Below are 19,059 nucleotides of genomic sequence, written 5' to 3'. Positions count from 1 at the left end.
TTTTTGTTAAATTGGTACATCTGTTGTTGATATTCCCTTTAAATCTTAGTGTCATAACTTGACATTTGCAAAAGTTACGTAGCCAAGAGTACATCTATCTCTGTGTGTGTTGGCGATTTTTTACAATTTCAGAAATGGATATCAATTTGCAACAACGAACTTGTATTAAATTTTGCGTAAAAAACGGATTTAGTGGCGCACGGACGTTGGAAATGTTGGAAAAGTGTTTCGGCAACGATTCTCTAAAAAAAACGGTCGTTTACCAGTGGCACGAGCGGTTCAGAAGTGGTCGTGAGTCAATCGAAGATGATGAACGCAGTGGCAGACCATCGACATCGAAAGTCGGTGAAAAAATTGATAAAGTAAAAGAAATGTTGGTCAATAACCGCAAATTAGCCATCAGAGAAATAGCGGAGGACTTGAACATTGCCTATGGATCCGCCCAAGACATTGTGGTTAATGATTTGGGTTTCCGTCGTGTAGCAGCAAAGTTGGTGCCAAAAGACCTCAATTTCATGCAAAAAAGAGACCGTGTTGACGTCGCAAAAGACATGATTTGCGAGGCTGAATCCGATCCCACATTCATCAAAAGGATCATTACTGGAGACGAGACGTGGGTTTATGAGTACGACACGCAATCCAGACATCAGGCAAGTGAATGGCGTTCACCAAATGAGCCGAGACCAAAAAAACCACGTCGTTTTCAGTCAAAAAAGAAGGCAATGCTGACGGTTTTCATGGATTACAACGGTGTAGTGCATCATGAATTTTTGCCAGAAGGCCAGACAGTAAACAAAGAGTATTATTTGGGCGTTATGAGACGTTTGCGTGAAGCAATTCGCCGAAAGAGACCAGAAATGTGGGCAGAAAACTCGTGGATTTTCGGCACCAATGATAACGCACCGTCGCACAGTGCTATCATTATTCGTAATTTTTTGACGAAAAATGCAACAAATACCATCCAACAGCCACCGAATTCACCTGATTTGGCTCCCTGTGACTTCTTTCTGTTCAATCGAGTTAAAAAACCATTACGGGGAACGCGTTTTAGCAGCCGAGAGGAAGTAATGGAAAAATCGCAGGAAGCACTGATGGACATACCGAAAACCGAATATAAAAAATGTTTCGAGGATTGGATCAAGCGCTGGCATAAGTGTGTTGCAGTCGATGGGGATTACTTTGAAGGGGACAATATAGATTTAGATGAATAAACTTGTATTTTTAATTTTCTGAATAAATTCCGGGAAATATTTGATCAAGGTAGTATATAACTTGGTGTGGGTATACGCCAAAATAGTTCTCGCATTATTGCTTTTCGTGTATGGATATAGTATATTTGATAAAGGGCTGACTATATTGCTTGGTGTCTTCCACTTGTATCTTCTGCGTCGATATTTCTGAAGTATAATGTTCATCGCTATCATACTATTTTCATTTTATAAGTCCACTAGCTTTTTTCATTTTGCATTCATTTTCCCGGGCCGATAATGCTTCCCACTTTATCTTCGCCAAAAACTGAATTCATTCGTCTTTTATGATGTCTCTCTTTTCTTTTTGCTACGCTTAGAACTTACTACTTAGACTAACTTTTCATATACCTACCTTTTTGCCTCTTCTTTTTGGCTGGTTTTAAGCATATAAATTTTTATTATCGCTGGGCTCTTCTTCTATCAGTACTATCAGGATCCTCTCGTTAGACTGCCATCCTGTCTTTGCCATCTAAGCTTCACCGCTATTCTATCATTATTATGATGGCCACTCATACTTAGAGTAGTCCCGGTTGATTTTAGGAGTTGGTCTCAGTTCCCTTGATCCTTTGTATTCTTTCCTCAAATTTGCTATCTCCATGTTTGTGTTTTCAAGCTTTCCAGTTACTCTTATTATTCTTACGTTCCACGTCCCTACTATCCACGGTGACTGATTTTTCCCTCCCTTTAAGTCTGATTAAAAAAAATATTTGGGGCAACAGAGATTTAGACCAGGGACGACCTTGGGATGCCTAAATATCATTGTCGGACTCAATACTCGCAGGCTTCCGCTGTCCCGCGCTGACTCATTATGTTATTATTTGGAAAAACTAAAAATGTCACATTTACCATACTTTTCGGATATCAGAATGAGAAAAACTCAGAATTATGCGATTCAAGGTTGTAGCATCCTGCTACATGAAAACATTACACGAGATTAGATTAGTCTTAGCGTGCAAGTTAAATGCGGTGACCATGATCATAAGGCGAGAACATTGTGAGACGTAGTTTAATAACAATTTTTGTGTAGTTTATTGATACATTTATATTTAATAGAAAAACCGTCCAGGAATGGCAAAATATCTTTTCTTCACGTTATAATTTCCACTTTGGTAATAGTAATTCCATGGCCTATCAAGCCTATAAAGCCGACTGGTTATTATTATTATTGTCCTGGTCAATTAGGGTGTAATTGCGCTCAGTGTCTACGTGTCCTCTTTCTGGATCTTAGTACCTTGCTGTCTCGCAAAACATTATTTCTAGGTGTCACACTTCTTAATTACATTTGCCATCACAAGAAGACTAAGCAAAAGAAGACCTAACATCCATATAGCTGTCCTGTTTGATGTGAAATATATAGTTCACAGTCGTTTACCTTTGTTGTTGGAACAATCACCTATTGTGATCGTTAACGGTCACGTAGCGTCACTTGTTGGAATCGAGATGTCCTATTCCTTCTTTATTCTGCTCATGGTTCCAGTACGTGACCCACCAAATTATTTCGAGCCGTGGCGACGCATCGTTAATGCGTCACATGGCTATGGTGGGACTTCCTGAGTAAACTTGCCTTTTCCACTTATACTTGAATTGATTTTGATCCAGTTCTCCATTTATTTGGATAAATTACAATGTAAAAATTAAAGAAAAATGGGCTCAATTTTATCAGTTAATCTTTCAATTAACTAAAATTCAAGGCCTGTGAGTGCCTTTGATTCATGTATGCAACACCCGCGCAAATATTTCCAACGTACAGAAAATGTTGGCATTGAACTCATCCTCACCGTAAACGAGGAAGTAAAATAATCAGGCAAGTCATACTCTCTTGTATTCTCTGTAACTAAGGAAATAATCCTACACATTGGATTTCAGAGCACTTTGTGAATAAAGGGTTCTTTATCAGCGTCTAAATAATGGTTTTACTCGATTTAACTTCAGAGTTTAGTTAATATCTTAATATAGACGCCTAAAACCGTTAATTACAGTTAACGATTTTTAGCGGTTATAATTGATAGGGACCTGTGGCAACTCTCATAAAAGTGAACTTTATATTTTTTTCCCAGCCTTGATTTTGGAGCAGTTGTCGACCCCAAAAGGGTGGCGTATTATGACACCATAATAGATCATGAGATAGAAAAAGATGAAGAAATTACTCTGGATTTAGCGTCCATCAACGACCAAAAATTGCCGCCTCCCCCACAGATGCCCAGCAAAATAGCTTGTGCTCCCGAAACATCCGACGCGACGACCACGAGAACCGTGAAACATTTATTCCTTCATCGTGCAATTCTTTCAGTGCCGCGTGAATGCTAGCGTAACTATACCGATATTTTTTCTAACTAACCAGTGCGAAATATTGACTTTTGAATTCATTTTTAAGGATTTCCTGAAAAAAGTAAACTTATCCTAATCACGTGATTCATTATTTTCTTGCTGCAATATTAAACTCTTGGAAATATTAAAACATTAATTGTGCTTTATAAGAGCACAATATATCGTATTAATTTAACTTAATCATTGTTTTTTTCAGTTCGTTTTCGTGAGCTCTGCTCGTATATCCTGGAATCACGTAAACGGGTCACAGGAGCAAATATAATGAGCCCCACCATCTCACTCCGAATCATTCTATCCTTCAATCTGTGGAGCGATTTCGACGTTATTTCTTTTCGTAGATGGTATACGTGCCACTATCAAGCACGCTGTAAATTCTATTGCCGTAATTTTTTTATCACCCTAACGGTTTACCTATTATATGGAATTTTTACCACTTTTGGATAGTAACTAACATAATGTAGACGCTTTTTAAGTTTCCTATGTAACAATAAATCTGTACTAATTAAAAATTCCGTTACATGTCCTAATCATAGTGTCGATAAGAGATATTGTTAATACAAAATAGATACGTCGAAAATTATGGTCATAATTGACAATTGCATTTAGCATTTTACGCTTTATTTTAGTTAAACAACCTGTTCTGTAACTGAGGATAGTCTACCTTGACTAAAACCAACGGTTGACTGCCAAGAACCTGCAACAGGTACTCCTCTTTATTATTACATATATGCAAATTCTGAAAACTATAGCAATGAATATGAGAAAAACCGTATCCGTCTAGTCATAGAATACCACCCCTACGGATCGGATTCGTTTCCACACATCCTCCGTGGAAGAATAGGAATGGGAGAAGTATTGAAAGAAAATGGGAGATAAGAAATGGGGTCGAGAGAATGAACAGGAGAAATTCAATCCGAGATAAAGGGTAAGAAAATGGGTTAAATGATTTACGATTAGCAAAGTGAAGAAGGAGATGGACTCACCGAGAGGAGGACTCAATGAGAGAACGCTTCACTACTGCTAAATCTCCTGTTGGAGATAAAGATTATACTCTTAACTACATACGCATACGTAACTGCTAACGTTTTACGCGACGCATTACTTTGCAAAAGTTCACTCGAAAGAACCCAACGGCATTTCCCCGTGAAATATGGTACAGCAAATTGCGCAAATTAAAGGTAATGCTCACGATCATCAGGTGGAAATTAGAACATTTTCCTAATTTTGATCGCATGTTCCCGTGAGTGATCGAATCCACTGGGGCACGCTATGTCCATTTTGGGAATTTTGGCATGAAAACACTCCGTGTCTTTACTTAAATTTCATAGTGCCTATATTTGAAGTTTAATTGAGCCACTTTAATGCAAACGAATATCGTATTCGCGTGTAAAGAATACAAACAATAAGTTACTTAGTTGTAGGTGCATACTGGCACCCATGATTCTTTCACAGTAAAAATACGATGCTTTATCTCCACGGATTTCGATGCAACAGCTGCCATTCGACATTTGAACATATCACCTGATTGAGTTTTTGGATTAACATGAGAAAATTAATTTGAAAAGTGAGTAAGAAAGAGCGAGGAAAAATTAGTTTGGCTATCCATGCGTCGAAATCATGACAAGAATAATTACTCGAAGAATATAGACGCAAGTGAGAATCTATGAGAAAAGCAATTGAAATATCTGTGTACAGAGAAGAACTGGAGAGGCTATCATGCCCTAACTTATCCTAGGGAAGAGAATATTGGAAACCAATCGATCTTCATTGTAACCTTAATGGCACAATCATTGTCTAGAATGCAATGGATGCAATAAATTAAATGTATAAAAAATAAAATTCATCATGCACTTAATTGTTTTGAATGTGTGATTCTGAAGAAAGCTTTTGACTACGTGGAATGAAATATAATGCCATATCCAAAAAAGAAATTAGAATGAACTACGGTGAAAGGAGATTGTTACGCTCTATATCAGTATCAGGCTGCGATAATTATAAAGTGGTGAAAGCAGGGAAGAGGCTAAAATAAAAAAAGAAGTATCATAGGATTGCTCATTATCACTCTTGATCTTTAATATGTACTTTGATAAGAAAATGAAATCATAGAAAAGCTAAAATATAGCAAATTAATGCATGGAGGAAGGATTAGTATACTGAGATATTGAGGACGATATTGCTAAACTAGCAGAAAATAAGGAATTTTCTGCAGTGATGTAGAAAATCATCATCATCATGTAACGAAAGGAAGATGATCTTCAAATAACTCAAGGTTAAGGCACACGAGAACATGGTAAGAATTTTGATGGCTAATGAGACTTTTACGGATGGAAAATGCTGGCGGGATAGACTCTGAAAGTAAGGGATGGCAAAGATTACTGTTAGAAGAAATGCATCATTTAATATCATATAATAGTGTTATATCATATAATATTATCATTTAATTAATTAGATTTACAAGGTGGAAAAATGAGGTACTTTGACGACTCATTGAAAAAAGAGGAGCATATGGAGGACACAACAAGAAATAGACTAATTGGTTATACTGATGCCCGGGAGTTTGCTGAAGACAATGACCCGCAGAGGAAAGTCAAGGATGAATTACGAAAATAAGTTGGTGAAAAACGTTGGCGCAACTATGCAGTAATTAATAGAGCGGCTGGTAGCAAGATGGCGTGGAGAGGTCCCACAAACCAATTGTCGAAATAGCAAGCCATGGCGAGAAATAATTAAAGAGGTAAATTCAATACAGTATCCCAATTTTAATTGGTTATTTACGGTCCTTAGAATTATGTCCTAACAATCTGTAGTACTTCCTAAAGTTTATAACTACCTCATTCTTTGCTTAGACTTTCCTCATTTTATTGTGCTCTATCTTCACTGTCATTTAATTTGAGTATATGTAGGTGTATTCTTAATTTATATATGTATATGTATGTATGTATGGGTGTGTATGTGCGTACTTATGTTTGTATTTATGTATGTGTATGAATGCATGTATGTATGTTTTTGTGTGTATACAGTATGTATGTGTGTGTGGATATGTATGTATATGTGTAGGTATGTGTATGAATATAGGTATGTATGTGTGTGTATGTGTATGTATGTTTATGTGTGTGTCTATATATATGTATATACTTTTTTCTTCTCGATGTGCAAATATGTGTTAATGAATTGATGTCTGTCTATATGTATTTATGTGTACATATGAATGTATTTATAAGTTTAATGGCTAATATAATATGTATATGACGATGGGTTAAATGGAAGAAGGGACCATTTGGTCTCAATTTCGCCCAAATAAAGACCACTATCTATCTATCTATCTAATGTTTTTCCCAGGGTTATTGCCTTCTTGAGTTCTTCGTACATCATACCTGCTGTCATGCCGCTCCAAAATTCTTTGATCTTCCACTCTTACATAATGTTCTCCTTTCTACGTACTGCGGCCATCTACCTTTGAATTCTTTCTGTATTACATTTTTGTCTTCTTCGTATTTTACATAGACGCTTCCTCTCTTCTCGTAGCTAATTTGCAGCTTCGTCTGTAAGCCTTCCTTCTGTCTGGCTTGTTTTCTTAATACTCCTCCTAACATACCTTTGAAAATCCTCCTACCTACGTCCATCATCTTGCATCTAAGATCATGTTTCGGAACTATGCGACGTAACGCTCCAGTGCAGTTTTTAATAACCATTTCCGAACGTCTTATCTAGCGTGCCTATCATCAATTCCCTACTTACGGATACTTCTTTTACAACTCCATTCTTGTCTGTCGTTTATGTTCTTACCCCCAGTTTGCTCTAAAATACCCGCATGCGAGACCCGTATCATATGCTCTGTCGTGTTTTCTTTACAATTTCCTAAACCTAAACTCACTTAACTTAGGTAATTGCTTGGCAAATTATGTAACCTCTCATTTAAGCTTCTAAATCCTACCGCAACAGCTTATAAAAATTTACTTGAGTTCCTATAGACCTCATATGCTGTTGCTTTCCTTGATGGTATTAAAATTGCCCCAAAAAAGCCTTCACTATGCAAATGAAAAATGAATAACATTTTCATGAATGATACGTTTATCTATCAAAATTATTTTATTTCTACTTTCTTCTTATGCTAACTCCTATGGGATGCGTGTATTTTCTATTTCTACTACCCCGTTCCACTTTATTCCCTGTAGAGATTTTTATCTCTATCATCTGCTATTGATTAACCCCAGTTATTCTTATCAATGCAACATTCCTTTCCTATTCCTTAGCTGGCAAGCCTAACACCTTCACTCAATGTTATCCATTATATATTTTCCATTTCTTTGATTTATTCTGTCTCCAAAAATGGCTTTCCTGTCTTTTTAGAGCTCAGTGATAGTGTATCCCTTGCTACATCCTATCCACTATCTTACCTTACTATATACAACTACCAATACCTTTCCCTGTCTCCATAATGTCTTCATATTCTAGCAATTCTATTTTCCCCACGTGTCCCTGGTCCTATGGGTTTCTCAACTGATTTTATTATTTCTTTCTCTGTGCATTGTTCTCCCCATTTTGATGCATGTCTTCGTTTTCTTTCTCCTGATCATCTCTCCTTTAATCCTCCTTTAAAGTATTTCAAGAGTTTGCAGTTCCTATTTTCCCTGCTCCTAATATTCTATTTCTAAGGTCTAACCACCTTTTTTCAAGCGTTCAGGTCCGCTATTCTTTAGAAATTAATTTTATAGTCAAAATGAACTATCTCTTGCTAATGGTGACAACGCCTTGGGTAGATAAGGTGTTTTTCAATGGCACAAGTTGTTTTGGGAGGGTAGAGAAATTTTCAAGAAGTCGAAAGTTCAGAACGCCCTTCGACCTCAAGAAGTGATGAAAATCTTGCAAGAGATCTTGCAAGGCTTTGTTGGACAGGAATCGGAGATGAAGTGTTCGCATGGTTTCTGATGAACTTGGCATCGCTAAAAGTGATGTGCATTAACTTGTGACCGAAAGCATGTGGATGAGACAAGTGTGTGCGAAGCTTGTGCCGCGAGTGCTCACGAACGAACAAAGGAAACTCGCACGCGGATCTGCCAAGTGCTTCTTGGCCATGTGCGAGAGGATCCAAATATTTTAGACAATGCCCACCAGACTTCTTTCTCTTCCTCCGCCTCAAAGCCGTGCTGAAATGACGTCACCACGACTCTTTGGAAGCGTTACAACAGGCCTAGCTAGGAAGCTTGGCAGCATTCCGGGCGCCGCCTTCCTGAAGGAGTAGGAGGCGTGGACAGCCCACTGGCAGCGGTGTGTGGACGCACAAAGGTGCTACTTCGAAGAATTTTGGGTGAATGAATCAACTCTGGCAAAAAAATTTTTAATCGATGCAGTCCTACTACTTTTGTGACAGACCTGTATTAGGATAACAATTTCGTGCTTTGTAATTTTTTAAATGTCAGTCATGATTTTAAAACCACTTGGTACACTTAATCTACTGGAAAAATGAACTAATAATTTGACATAATCACAAGTTGGACTGCACTTATGAAATCAAAGCGCTGAAGCATATTGATGTCGGGAATGTTATTTTCATGCCCTTTTACGATGTCGAAAATATGTTAAATTTATTCGGTTTGTTCTATGAGGGTATAAATATAATCCCATGTATTTGATTTTCACGGAGTGTTTGTTCAGGCTTAGCTGTATGTAGTAGTCTATACAGGCTGTAGCTCAATGTACTGGCCAATGTTGCGAACACCAATAAAAATAAAATGCATAAAGCAGACAGGGAGTTCCAAAGCTTTTTTTCTTATGGCATTATGTGCAGATAGAGCGGGTTAATTTTATTTGGCGTTTGCTCCACTTAAATTGTCACCTGATATTCAGTTAACATGTATTTACTAATCTGCTAATCAAATATGTTGTGATTCACAATTTTGATAAAATGAGTAAAACTGGGAAGCAGCCCGATATGAATGAATGAAATAATAAAAAAGTTACCAGTTAAATACAATGTGGACTTGTCGTTTGTCATCATGCCTGCATTATAACACAGAAAACCAATTAGTCAAAGGCCTTTTATTAAATGGAACCCAAGCACTAAAAATACGAAAATTTGTCGTTTTTTACTATTTTCAATTAATACGAGGGTCATCCGGAAAGTAGTACCCGTTCGTGAAATAAAGACACAAAAGTAAATATTAACAAACATAAAAAATTTTATTTGAAAGAGGATACTTTAAACTACTTCTCAACATAATCTCCAAGCAAATTAAGGCATTTGTCATAACGTGTGACAAGTTTCTGTATTCCTGCTGCATAGTCCTTCGCCGCCAGCTCATTGAGATACGCGAGGGACCCATCTTGCACAAATTTTTGCATAATGCAGATGGTGTTTAACAATTTCATGAACAATTGTTCGAGAAACATTGGGAAAATGCTCACAGATGTCATCAATTGTGACGCGCCGATCGTTCCTCACGAATTCGTCAACTGAGCTCACCAGTTGGTCTGTAATGACAGACGGTCTCCCCGAACGCTCATCGTCGTGTGTGTTCCCCCTCCCCATGTTGAAGTTGCGACACCACCGCCGAACAGACGACTCGTCCATTACATTGTCTCCATACACCTCCTTTAATTGGCGATGAATATCACATGGGCGAACGTTTCTTGCATTGAGGAATTTAATCACTGCCCTCACTTCACAACTGGCGGCGTTCTCAATTTTTTTAAACATTGTAAACAATCACAGAAACAACACAGGCAATGCTAGCGTCACGCAACTTGGCTCAGAGAAGGCAGACAAGCCACTGAAGCTATCTGACCTCGTCCAGCGGCTACTCGCGTCGTCAGCACTTCATGCGGCACGAACGGGTACTACTTTCCGGATGACCCTCGTATAAGTTCCGTACTAATTCAGTCTTTAACATGGCGATTATTGTACTAAAATATATTTCAAGCTTTTTAGTAGTCGCAATTTTAAAGATCCTTTCAAATTTATCATTAGTTGAAAGCTTATCCAGGTACGATCCATCTACAAAATGATCGTAATTTTTACCTAAGAGATGAACGTATTTATCTCACTCTTTCATAATTTTTATTCTTAACTTTCAGCTTCATTGTGCCTGTATTATTTATTTCTCTCCCAAACCAAGTAATCTCTTATCTATTGCATCAGATGATCATGAATTGCATGCATTGCATCAGATGATAATGGAACTTGATAAATTTCGGAGTTGCATGGAATTCACGTTAATCCATGGCTGTTGTTATAGCATTTTAGGTTTTGTTGTGCCGTGCGTCGTAATTTTTCTTTGAATGGTTCATTTATTTCAATATGTTAAGCTCTGCTAGGGGAATATTTAATGCGTTTTCTAGTAGGCATGCTGTAAATTTACGAATATAATAAAAATTAAAGTGCAAGTATTACATTTGATCACCTAGAAAATTGGTTGAAAAATTAGCTCTCAGATGCCTAATAATGACAGAAAATACAGTAAATGACTTGAAAATTGATAACATTTGTGAAGGTAATCTTTATGTTGTACCAAGGCTTAAAATGCGGTGACGTTCACACTTTAGTAAGGGTTCCTCTTCCTTCACCGCCTGTAGTTTCCTTGGAGGATTTAGTTAAAATCATATTATTTGGTTAATGACGTGTAATGGAAGCCCAAAGACTTAACCTGGATTCAAATCCGGGCTCTCTGATCAGTATCAGAATACATGACAACTCACTCAGACATAACGACCTCTCACCAATTACATTAATTGTTTTGATGAAATACATCAAATTCATCTAAATCAGCATTGCAAGCCTGTCACGGGACGTTTCGAGGGGATATTTCAACTTATATGGCGCAGTTCTCTTGGTATAGTAAGGTAGTTAATTAACCTTTTAATTATTTTTTATCTTTCGGAGAAATAATTTGTTTGGTCAAGCAAGTTGTGATGGAAAGTGTGCTCATTTATACGCTTACAAAGAAAAGTAAATGGTTGAATTTTAAATTTGAGATTCACTGTAGGATACATTACCATAGAAAAGGTTAACTCGTAATAATTAACGAATGATGAACTTTTAGCATATATTAAATTTATATATAGAAGAAAGAATTAAATGCAATAATCGATTAAAAATACTTTCTCCGAATAGAGCTTTGTCATAACATTACTTGTTCTGGTTTTCCCCATCGTAGGCATTAAATTTATGATCTTTGATTAAGTAGCTCTATCTGCGTAACGTTCGGGAAAATTCTGTGCGGCTCTGTACTAGGGCTACTTAGTACAGCTGCCCTTGACATTTGCTTCTAGGTTAATAGCTCCCTGTAGCCTCAAACTCCTTCACGTATCAAGTTGATTTTCAGGTTAGAGAAACGAACTCCTTTTTGAATAGGAGTTTTCTGTTGCTTGTGAATTTTTAGAAATATTTAGTGAGTGTTGAAGCTGGATGTAGCCCAATTATTCCCAAACTTTTGGTTCCCGCCTTCCCTCGTGAGAATGTAGCATTTTCCTCGTTTGCCTGAGTGAATATTTTGCAATGCAAGCTACAAGCTTTTCATAACTGTTCTCATACTTCCTCTGTATTAGGCGCAGCTGAGTTAAAGGAAATTATTCAATTCTTCAAGGTGTTTTGCATTTAGTATTTCATGTTTTTTAAACCTATCGATAAATTCAAGTGCCCCGCATATGTAGCCTTTCTGATCAAATTAAAAGAGTAGGGATAAGAGACGACGAAATGCGAGCGGAGGAGAGCGGAATGAGAAGAGCCTAGTCAGCTTTGGGTGAGAAGGGAGTGGGCGGAATTGTTTTTGGGTAGGGGGACAAAATTAGAGGGAGGGGAGAGCCATGCATGAAGGTCGATGGAGGGTGGGGAGGCGGCCGAGTGGGTTGGGGACTAGGTTACGGAGTTACGGAGGAGGCAGTGGGGTAGGGAAAATGTTTGTGTGTGATATAGGATGGTGGGTTGGGAAGAGGTGATGTTGGGATGTGGGTAGGGGAGACTCTCCTCGCACTTCTCTTGAGGGCGGGAATGTAGACCGGGGCAGGACGACGACCCGGCTACGAGGCGACCAACCGTCGGCCTTCATAACGGTACATCCGCACCGCCTCTTCCCCAGCCGGTGCAGCTCCTCACCCCGCTTTACCGGCTCTGCGCAACTACACATCCGATACATCCTCCCCTCCTTCCCACACTACCATGTGTTCCCCTGAGCGTTATAACCTGCACGTCCGCCGTCTGTTTTTTCCGCTGCCATCCTTAAAACTCACCTGGGGCAGGAGAGAAGGCGGTATAGAGCCCATCTCCAACTCCTCATCTTCGGTGACCCACTTTTGCCGGTACCTGCTGCGTTCCGACGTCCATGCATATTTACCGTCTTCAGCTCCGACGTTGTTTGAGATGATGCGTGCGTTTAGACGGTAGTTGGGGAAATACCCATTTCGGCCATTGAATGCCGATTTATTGCCAAAAATCGTCACCAGGACTATTCGGGCTTGTTTAAATTTGTAGCAATACATTATGGATAATTTTAAGAAATTTGAAATGGACTGTGATACCAAAATAATACCAGCAGAAATGCTACTCATCAGTGAAATAGGCATGTCATTGAAATTGAATGGATTTAATCTTTTGCTACATATCACTTTTCTTTTAAAGAGATAATCGTCAAACTTACTTTAGTAAGAATGTAAACGATGCATTTTTATGCATGGCTTCAATCCCGTAAAGGCAAAGGCTGAAAGCTGAGACAAATCGGATTTTTGGAAATTCTGAATGAATTCACTAATTTGGTACCAGAAAAGTTACAATTGTTAATAAGAATATATTTTGGATCACGGTGTTAATTTTTTGCAGTTTTCAAATGATCATTTCATCGAAGGGTTGATTGAGTTGAATAGGAATTATAAAAATACATTTTTTTCATAACTTATTTCTTTAATGGCTTGCACGTTGCTTGATTTGGTCAAACAATATGAGCATAAAAATATGTACAACAGTTTTCTTACTGATTCGTATCTCGCGAACGAGTTAAAAGTTTTGGCCAGTGATGGTTTTTAGCTGGCCCATAAACACGTTTTATTTTACACTCACGATGTTTCATACTTTGGAAGAAAATTAAGAAATATTTTGGCCACTTCACTCCTGTTCCTGAGCTTCAATGAAATATAGAGTGAAATGCTAGCATTTTTTGAAAGAAACAGAATCATGTACAAAATACATACAAGGTCATCACACAACGAGCGCGATCTAAAAGAGGTAATTTATCCTTAATCCTTGGTAAAAAGAAATAAACTTATAACTCTTGAATAATTACAAAATATTGATGCGTTTTGCTTGTCTTAAAACACATTCACTAAAAATATATAAAGCATCACTGGAATACCATCAATGTCTCCATCCAACGGATAGATAAACACATAATTGAACCCATGTGATGCTAGGGGCTTGAAATAAAGCCAAACAATCAACTGCCACAGAGCAGAGTAAGCAACCACTATCTCACAGCAGCTCACATTAGGGTATACAAGTTACAATTCGTCAATCTCCAATAGTACACCATCATTTTTTTATAGCAGCATTTGGAAAGAACATCGGAATACCAGCGTTTAATATTTTATGACCAATTCTTTTAGCTATTTTCTTTTTCAAATTAAATTGAGCTATTTAAATGCATGTTCCCAAAAGATTTATGTTTTCCTCAATTTCTCTAACCGATAGGCCATGTAACGTATTTTTCAATAAAAATATTCGAAACGATGGCCAAAAGGTGAGTGCACATTTACGTGTAGTATGTATAACTTTTTCTTCTAAGCCAGTCTTACCCGCGTTTACATAAATAAATAAGAATATCATAATAGTCATTCCATAAATTAAAGATGAGATAAGGATTGGTATTCGGAAACAACTAAACTTGGGGTGCTCGATATTTAAATAAGATTAATCATAATGAGTGTTAAATTAAGGTTATGCTTTTCCCAAGAAATGTTCGGAAGTAGCCTCAGAACTTTTCCTATGAGCTGTGTGATGAGAGCAATGTTAGAATGAGTGATGATCTATCTGTGATTTTTTCGATACCACAAGGAAGAAATAGTGCATCGTTAGTCCCGGCAAGAAGCTTCACGACTTGGATAAAATTCGACGCTGTAACGAAATTCGATTATCCAAATTGACAAGAATGCAGGGGTGCACCTTGATAATAAATACTTGTTGCCTTGGGATTTGAGAGGAGTTCCTGAAACATAGAAAGGGGTAGACTAGGGAGTTACTCGTAAGAAGTAGTGACCTGCGCGTCCTTCGAGAATTTCATTCAAACCAAAATTTTTATGAAGATCCTAGTGCAGTGTGCCGTAATCCGTCACACTCTCTTATCATTTCTCGAGGCTGAAATGTATATTTTGTCTCCTCACTCTTTGGAACTCCCCTCTTTGGCTTAAGGAGACACTCGATTCGAGGTGTTATGGACGGATTGAATAGAGAAAACTTTTTAAACTGACAGTTCTGTGTCCTTTTCCGTGAAAATCAACGGAAATAGCTGCTTTTAATGCGCCACCTTGACGAACTCGGCATTGTCGTAACCAGCATGTCCAAAAGTCGTTGTAGCCAATTCGGGACTGCCCTTCCTTTCAATAGCTCTCACTCGAACAAATAGGAAGGCGGCTACTAGGCACGCGACGATCAGGACAAGCAACAGCATCACCAGCCCGCCGGTGAAGCTTGCTACCGAGAGGCAGATGGTATCGGGATCGATAGTCCTTCCTGAGGCCTGGATGACCACGGTGGTATCGTTTCCACTCGCGGAGTTTCGAAGGTTAAAGTTCACGTCCCCCGGAGCTACCACCTGAATCACTCTGCTCGTGTTCACGTCGGTCATTTCCTGTGCTTCTCGCCGGTACACTCTAGGGGTCAAGGGGACATGGCCGTCTTCGGACGTATCTCTTCTTCGCCTAGCACCGTGAAGGTCCTGCAGTACCTGAACAGATCGCGGTCTGCCTCCCAAGGTGGCTAGATTTCCATTTCCTCCCAATGGAGAGTTCCCTGATTCCTGCCCATCAACTCCCTTCCTCTTCACAGTGGAATAAGGAGCTCGGAGGCGCCCTTGTTGAGGATGGATTGGTGGTGTGAGGTTTACTTGAGACGAAGAAGAAGCTTGAGGCTGACCGCTCTGTGCAGAGTTTTGACTAGATGGACCGTCTCTGGTTGTTCCTTCTGCCTGCTGTCCGTTTGGTTGTTGGCCGTTTTGTGGTGGCGGAGGTGGCGAGAGTCCAGATCCCTGACCCTGTTTTCCAGAACCGGATTGCTGATTATTGTGAGTGGCTGGTGCAGGAACAACTTCACCCTTTGGTTCGGAGTAGGCTCCGGCAGGGCCTGACGCTGGGTGTCTTGGATCAGGGTAAGCTGCTGGGAGGGACAGTGGTGGGGGGCCATATTCACCACCGAGTCCAAGACCTGGTCCAGGGAGGTGTTGTGGAGGAAGTGGACCGTAGTCACCGCCTCCGAGTAGACCTCCGCCACATTTTGGCTCGGGGCAATGGTATCGACATACTTGGATTACGCATTGGAAGTGTACGTTCATTGAATCCGGGAACTTAAATGCTTGGAAGTATGCAAATGACACGACAGAAGCTGAAGGCCCAAAGTTCTTAATCTTTTGGAACCTAGACATTATCTTTGGACGAACCACGCAACCATGTTGGTCTACCAACTGGATTGGTGCTCTCTTTCCATCGTGGGCCACACAGTTTCGTACCAGCATGTCGAACTTTGACTCGTCGTCCTTGATGGCGAGGACCATGGTCATGGTCTGACCGATCTTCACAATTCCAGAAACCTCGGATGCCCATGGACCCTTGCCAACTTGAATCTGCATCCAGCATTGGAGATTGTCACCTAGGAAGTTGGCTGTGACCGCGTGCAGCATATCAACTTGGAATGGCCTAAACGTAACCGCCTTCTCGTAGAAGTCGTACCAAGTGCACCGGAGCTTTCGGGCTTGATCCCATACTTCTTGCACGTAGGGGTCGTACTGGACGATGATGGTGTTCTCAACATATGAACCAGAGGGTGTCGGGCCGTAGCTACCCAAGGCAGTTCCACCAGCACCGAGATGGTGGGCGTTGGAATTAGATGTCATCCCACAACTGTTGAGGAATATCTCAAAGGTTGCGCTCAAATGGCCAGAACCAGGTTTCAGATGAACGCAGTGGGGATCACTGTAGAATCCCTTGGAAAATATCATGCCATAGAATGGCCTGTCGAATTCAATGTTGACCCTCATATGTGTCTTTTCACATTGAACCTGCAAATGCTTGATCTGAGGCATGTCGGGTGTGGCCAGAGGCCACGGATCGTCCGCTCCTGCTGGAGGCCCATATCCGGGGCCTGGTGGTGCCGGTGGTGGTAATGGTAAGGGAGGTCCGTAGACACCACGGTGTTCCAGTGGCAAAGAGGCAGAGTCCAATGGTGCTTCTCCTACGGCACCCTATAAGGAAAAGAAATATAAAATATTTTAGACTTATATTATGTCTAAGGTGACTCTTTCCTATATCTATTAATATTTCGAATATCGATTAAAAGGACGACTGGAGAAATCTTTGAGTTAAAATTAAAATTTTTAATCAAATTCTATTATTGAAAAGGGTATGGTTTTTTACTAGTTTTCACTATTATTTAAAAATTAAATTTCCGTTTAAGTGTTTAATATTTCATGCAGCCATATAGCCCTTCTTCACCAATATTTTGTATGCATGTACTCTAGGATAAATTACCAGTCATATAAAAGGAATCCTGTTTATATAGAACTTTTGAATATCATAGTTTCTCATTGAGATATATTATTCCCTCTCTATCGCCAGCACATTAAGTTACTACGTAGCTCCAAATTGGATTTAGTGTTTGCTTTATTATAAGATTGTATGAAAAATTTCTAGTATGTTAGGCAGTAATTCTTTACGCGATTTGAGCAAAGTATTTGTTTTACATAACTAAATTCAAAGGCACGTCTCTCTTGGCTGTAGAAAATTTTACAATCAAAGGCGAGCGTACTTTAAAATCAATCAGCTAACAATTATAGAGCCTCTACAGACATAACATCTGTATTTCCTCTTTAAATTATGTATTATTATAAGGCAATGACAATTTGATGCTATTTCTCCGTCTGCGTTGTTATCGAGGTTTACTGTCACAACCATTCGGAAATAACATGTACACAGGTTCAGAAAACGGACCAGTGGTTGGAATTTTTGTGAAACCGCGTAATTCCCGAGGGCCAACCAACCGGCATGCCGGACTTGGTGCAGAAATCACCTCCCCAGCAATGCACCGGTAGTGGTTCTGACAACGATGATGATGATACTGCTGCGCTACTTTCTTTTCCTGATACGTGTTGTACAACTCTCCAGTTCTTGTGCCTCCATTTTTTCCGCACCCCGGGGCGCGGCGATGCGGGCCCGGGTTTTGGCTGCCTTGGGGGCAGTGGGGAGAATCCGGCACTATTGCCGCATCTCCCGTCACACCTCCCTCCTCCCCCCTCTCTCCAACACCCGGGATCGACACCTTCCCCCACCCCACGTCACTCTTCATTCTTCCCCCATCCCCTCCGGACATCTCTCATTTTCGCGCGCGATGCAAGCATCCAACTAACATGTGGGTACCGCTATGCCGGCGAAAGGCGACTGAGCTTCCCACATTTCTTTCCCCAGAGGGAGATATATGAAGAGGGAGAAGTAGGAGACCCCCCCCCCTCTTTTCTGCCGCCACCTTGTCACACAGCCGAAATATATGGAAGTGTGTCATAGGTGTTCTTACTCACACCCCTCCCACTCCTGTGAAATGAAGGGTCGACACCCGAGCTCAAATGTTGGTACAAATATCCCATTACTCTCCTTTCACCAGCCTTTTCAATTGTTTTTTCAGCTTAAAAGACCGGCGTCCTACGACCTGGAACTAATTTTTCAAAAGTTTACAAGTCTCAGTCCATTGCCCATGCATGTCCTTCCAATGACATTGATCACAACACAGCACTCCTATTAATTACTCAAAAAGTAATTCTATGCTTTAAATTGCCCAGGCCACTCTTTTGGTTTAGTTGATAGACTTTGGGCAACAAGAAAAAGGCCAGAGGCAGACTCTTCATTCTATGATATGCTTTAGCGTCTAGTCTGTGCTATTTAAATGAGCTACATTTTCAGTTTCTATTACTATCTAACTAACATATCTCATTATTAGGAAATACATACGATGCTTCTGGTTCACTACACTTATATTATTTACTTCAATATTTAGTGCATTAATATTGTCATCTATGTATCCTATTGAAATAGTGGGAATGGAAGAATTGAAAGGAATCTATACAGCACATGCTGCATGCGTTATAAAAATATGGGTATGGGTCAAATTAAAATAAAAATATTTGCCTCTATATACAATTCTGCAAAGTCGGTGTTTAAAATATTTAGTGTAGTATGCCACTTTATGTTCATTAGAATTGTTTTACTCGGCAACACTTAGCACCGATTTCTTCGTATG

General features: G+C 39.6%; 1 protein-coding gene across 1 annotated transcript; it reads right to left on the bottom strand.

The window, feature by feature from the left end:
• Positions 1-15,073: 15,073 nt before the first annotated feature.
• LOC139688075 (uncharacterized) lies at positions 15,074-18,138 on the bottom strand. Its single transcript, XM_071585496.1, has 3 exons — positions 17,839-18,138; positions 15,765-17,014; positions 15,074-15,623 (listed from the first exon to the last, which is right to left on the bottom strand). Exons 1-3 carry the CDS (start codon positions 18,136-18,138, stop codon positions 15,074-15,076), a joined length of 2,100 nt encoding a protein of 699 aa, XP_071441597.1.
• Positions 18,139-19,059: the final 921 nt, after the last annotated feature.

This window comes from Hetaerina americana, unplaced genomic scaffold, assembly GCF_022747635.1.
Source record: "Hetaerina americana unplaced genomic scaffold, ioHetAmer1.1.p SCAF_2, whole genome shotgun sequence".
NCBI lineage: Eukaryota > Metazoa > Arthropoda > Insecta > Odonata > Calopterygidae > Hetaerina > Hetaerina americana.
Note: the sequence above shows the minus strand (reverse complement) of the source record. Positions and strands in the feature narration are given on the sequence as shown.

Bases quoted from the DNA above. Each gene is read 5' to 3' on its own strand.
- LOC139688075 (XM_071585496.1), bottom strand. From the start codon at position 18,138: ATGTCCGGAGGGGATGGGGGAAGAATGAAGAGTGACGTGGGGTGGGGG. The intron at 17,015-17,838 runs GTGATTTCTGCA...TTTTCCTTATAG, and splicing joins ACCGGTGCATTGCTGGGGAG to GGTGCCGTAGGAGAAGCACC. The intron at 15,624-15,764 runs ACAACCAAACGG...ACAAGGGCGCCT, and splicing joins CCGCCACCACAAAACGGCCA to CCGAGCTCCTTATTCCACTG.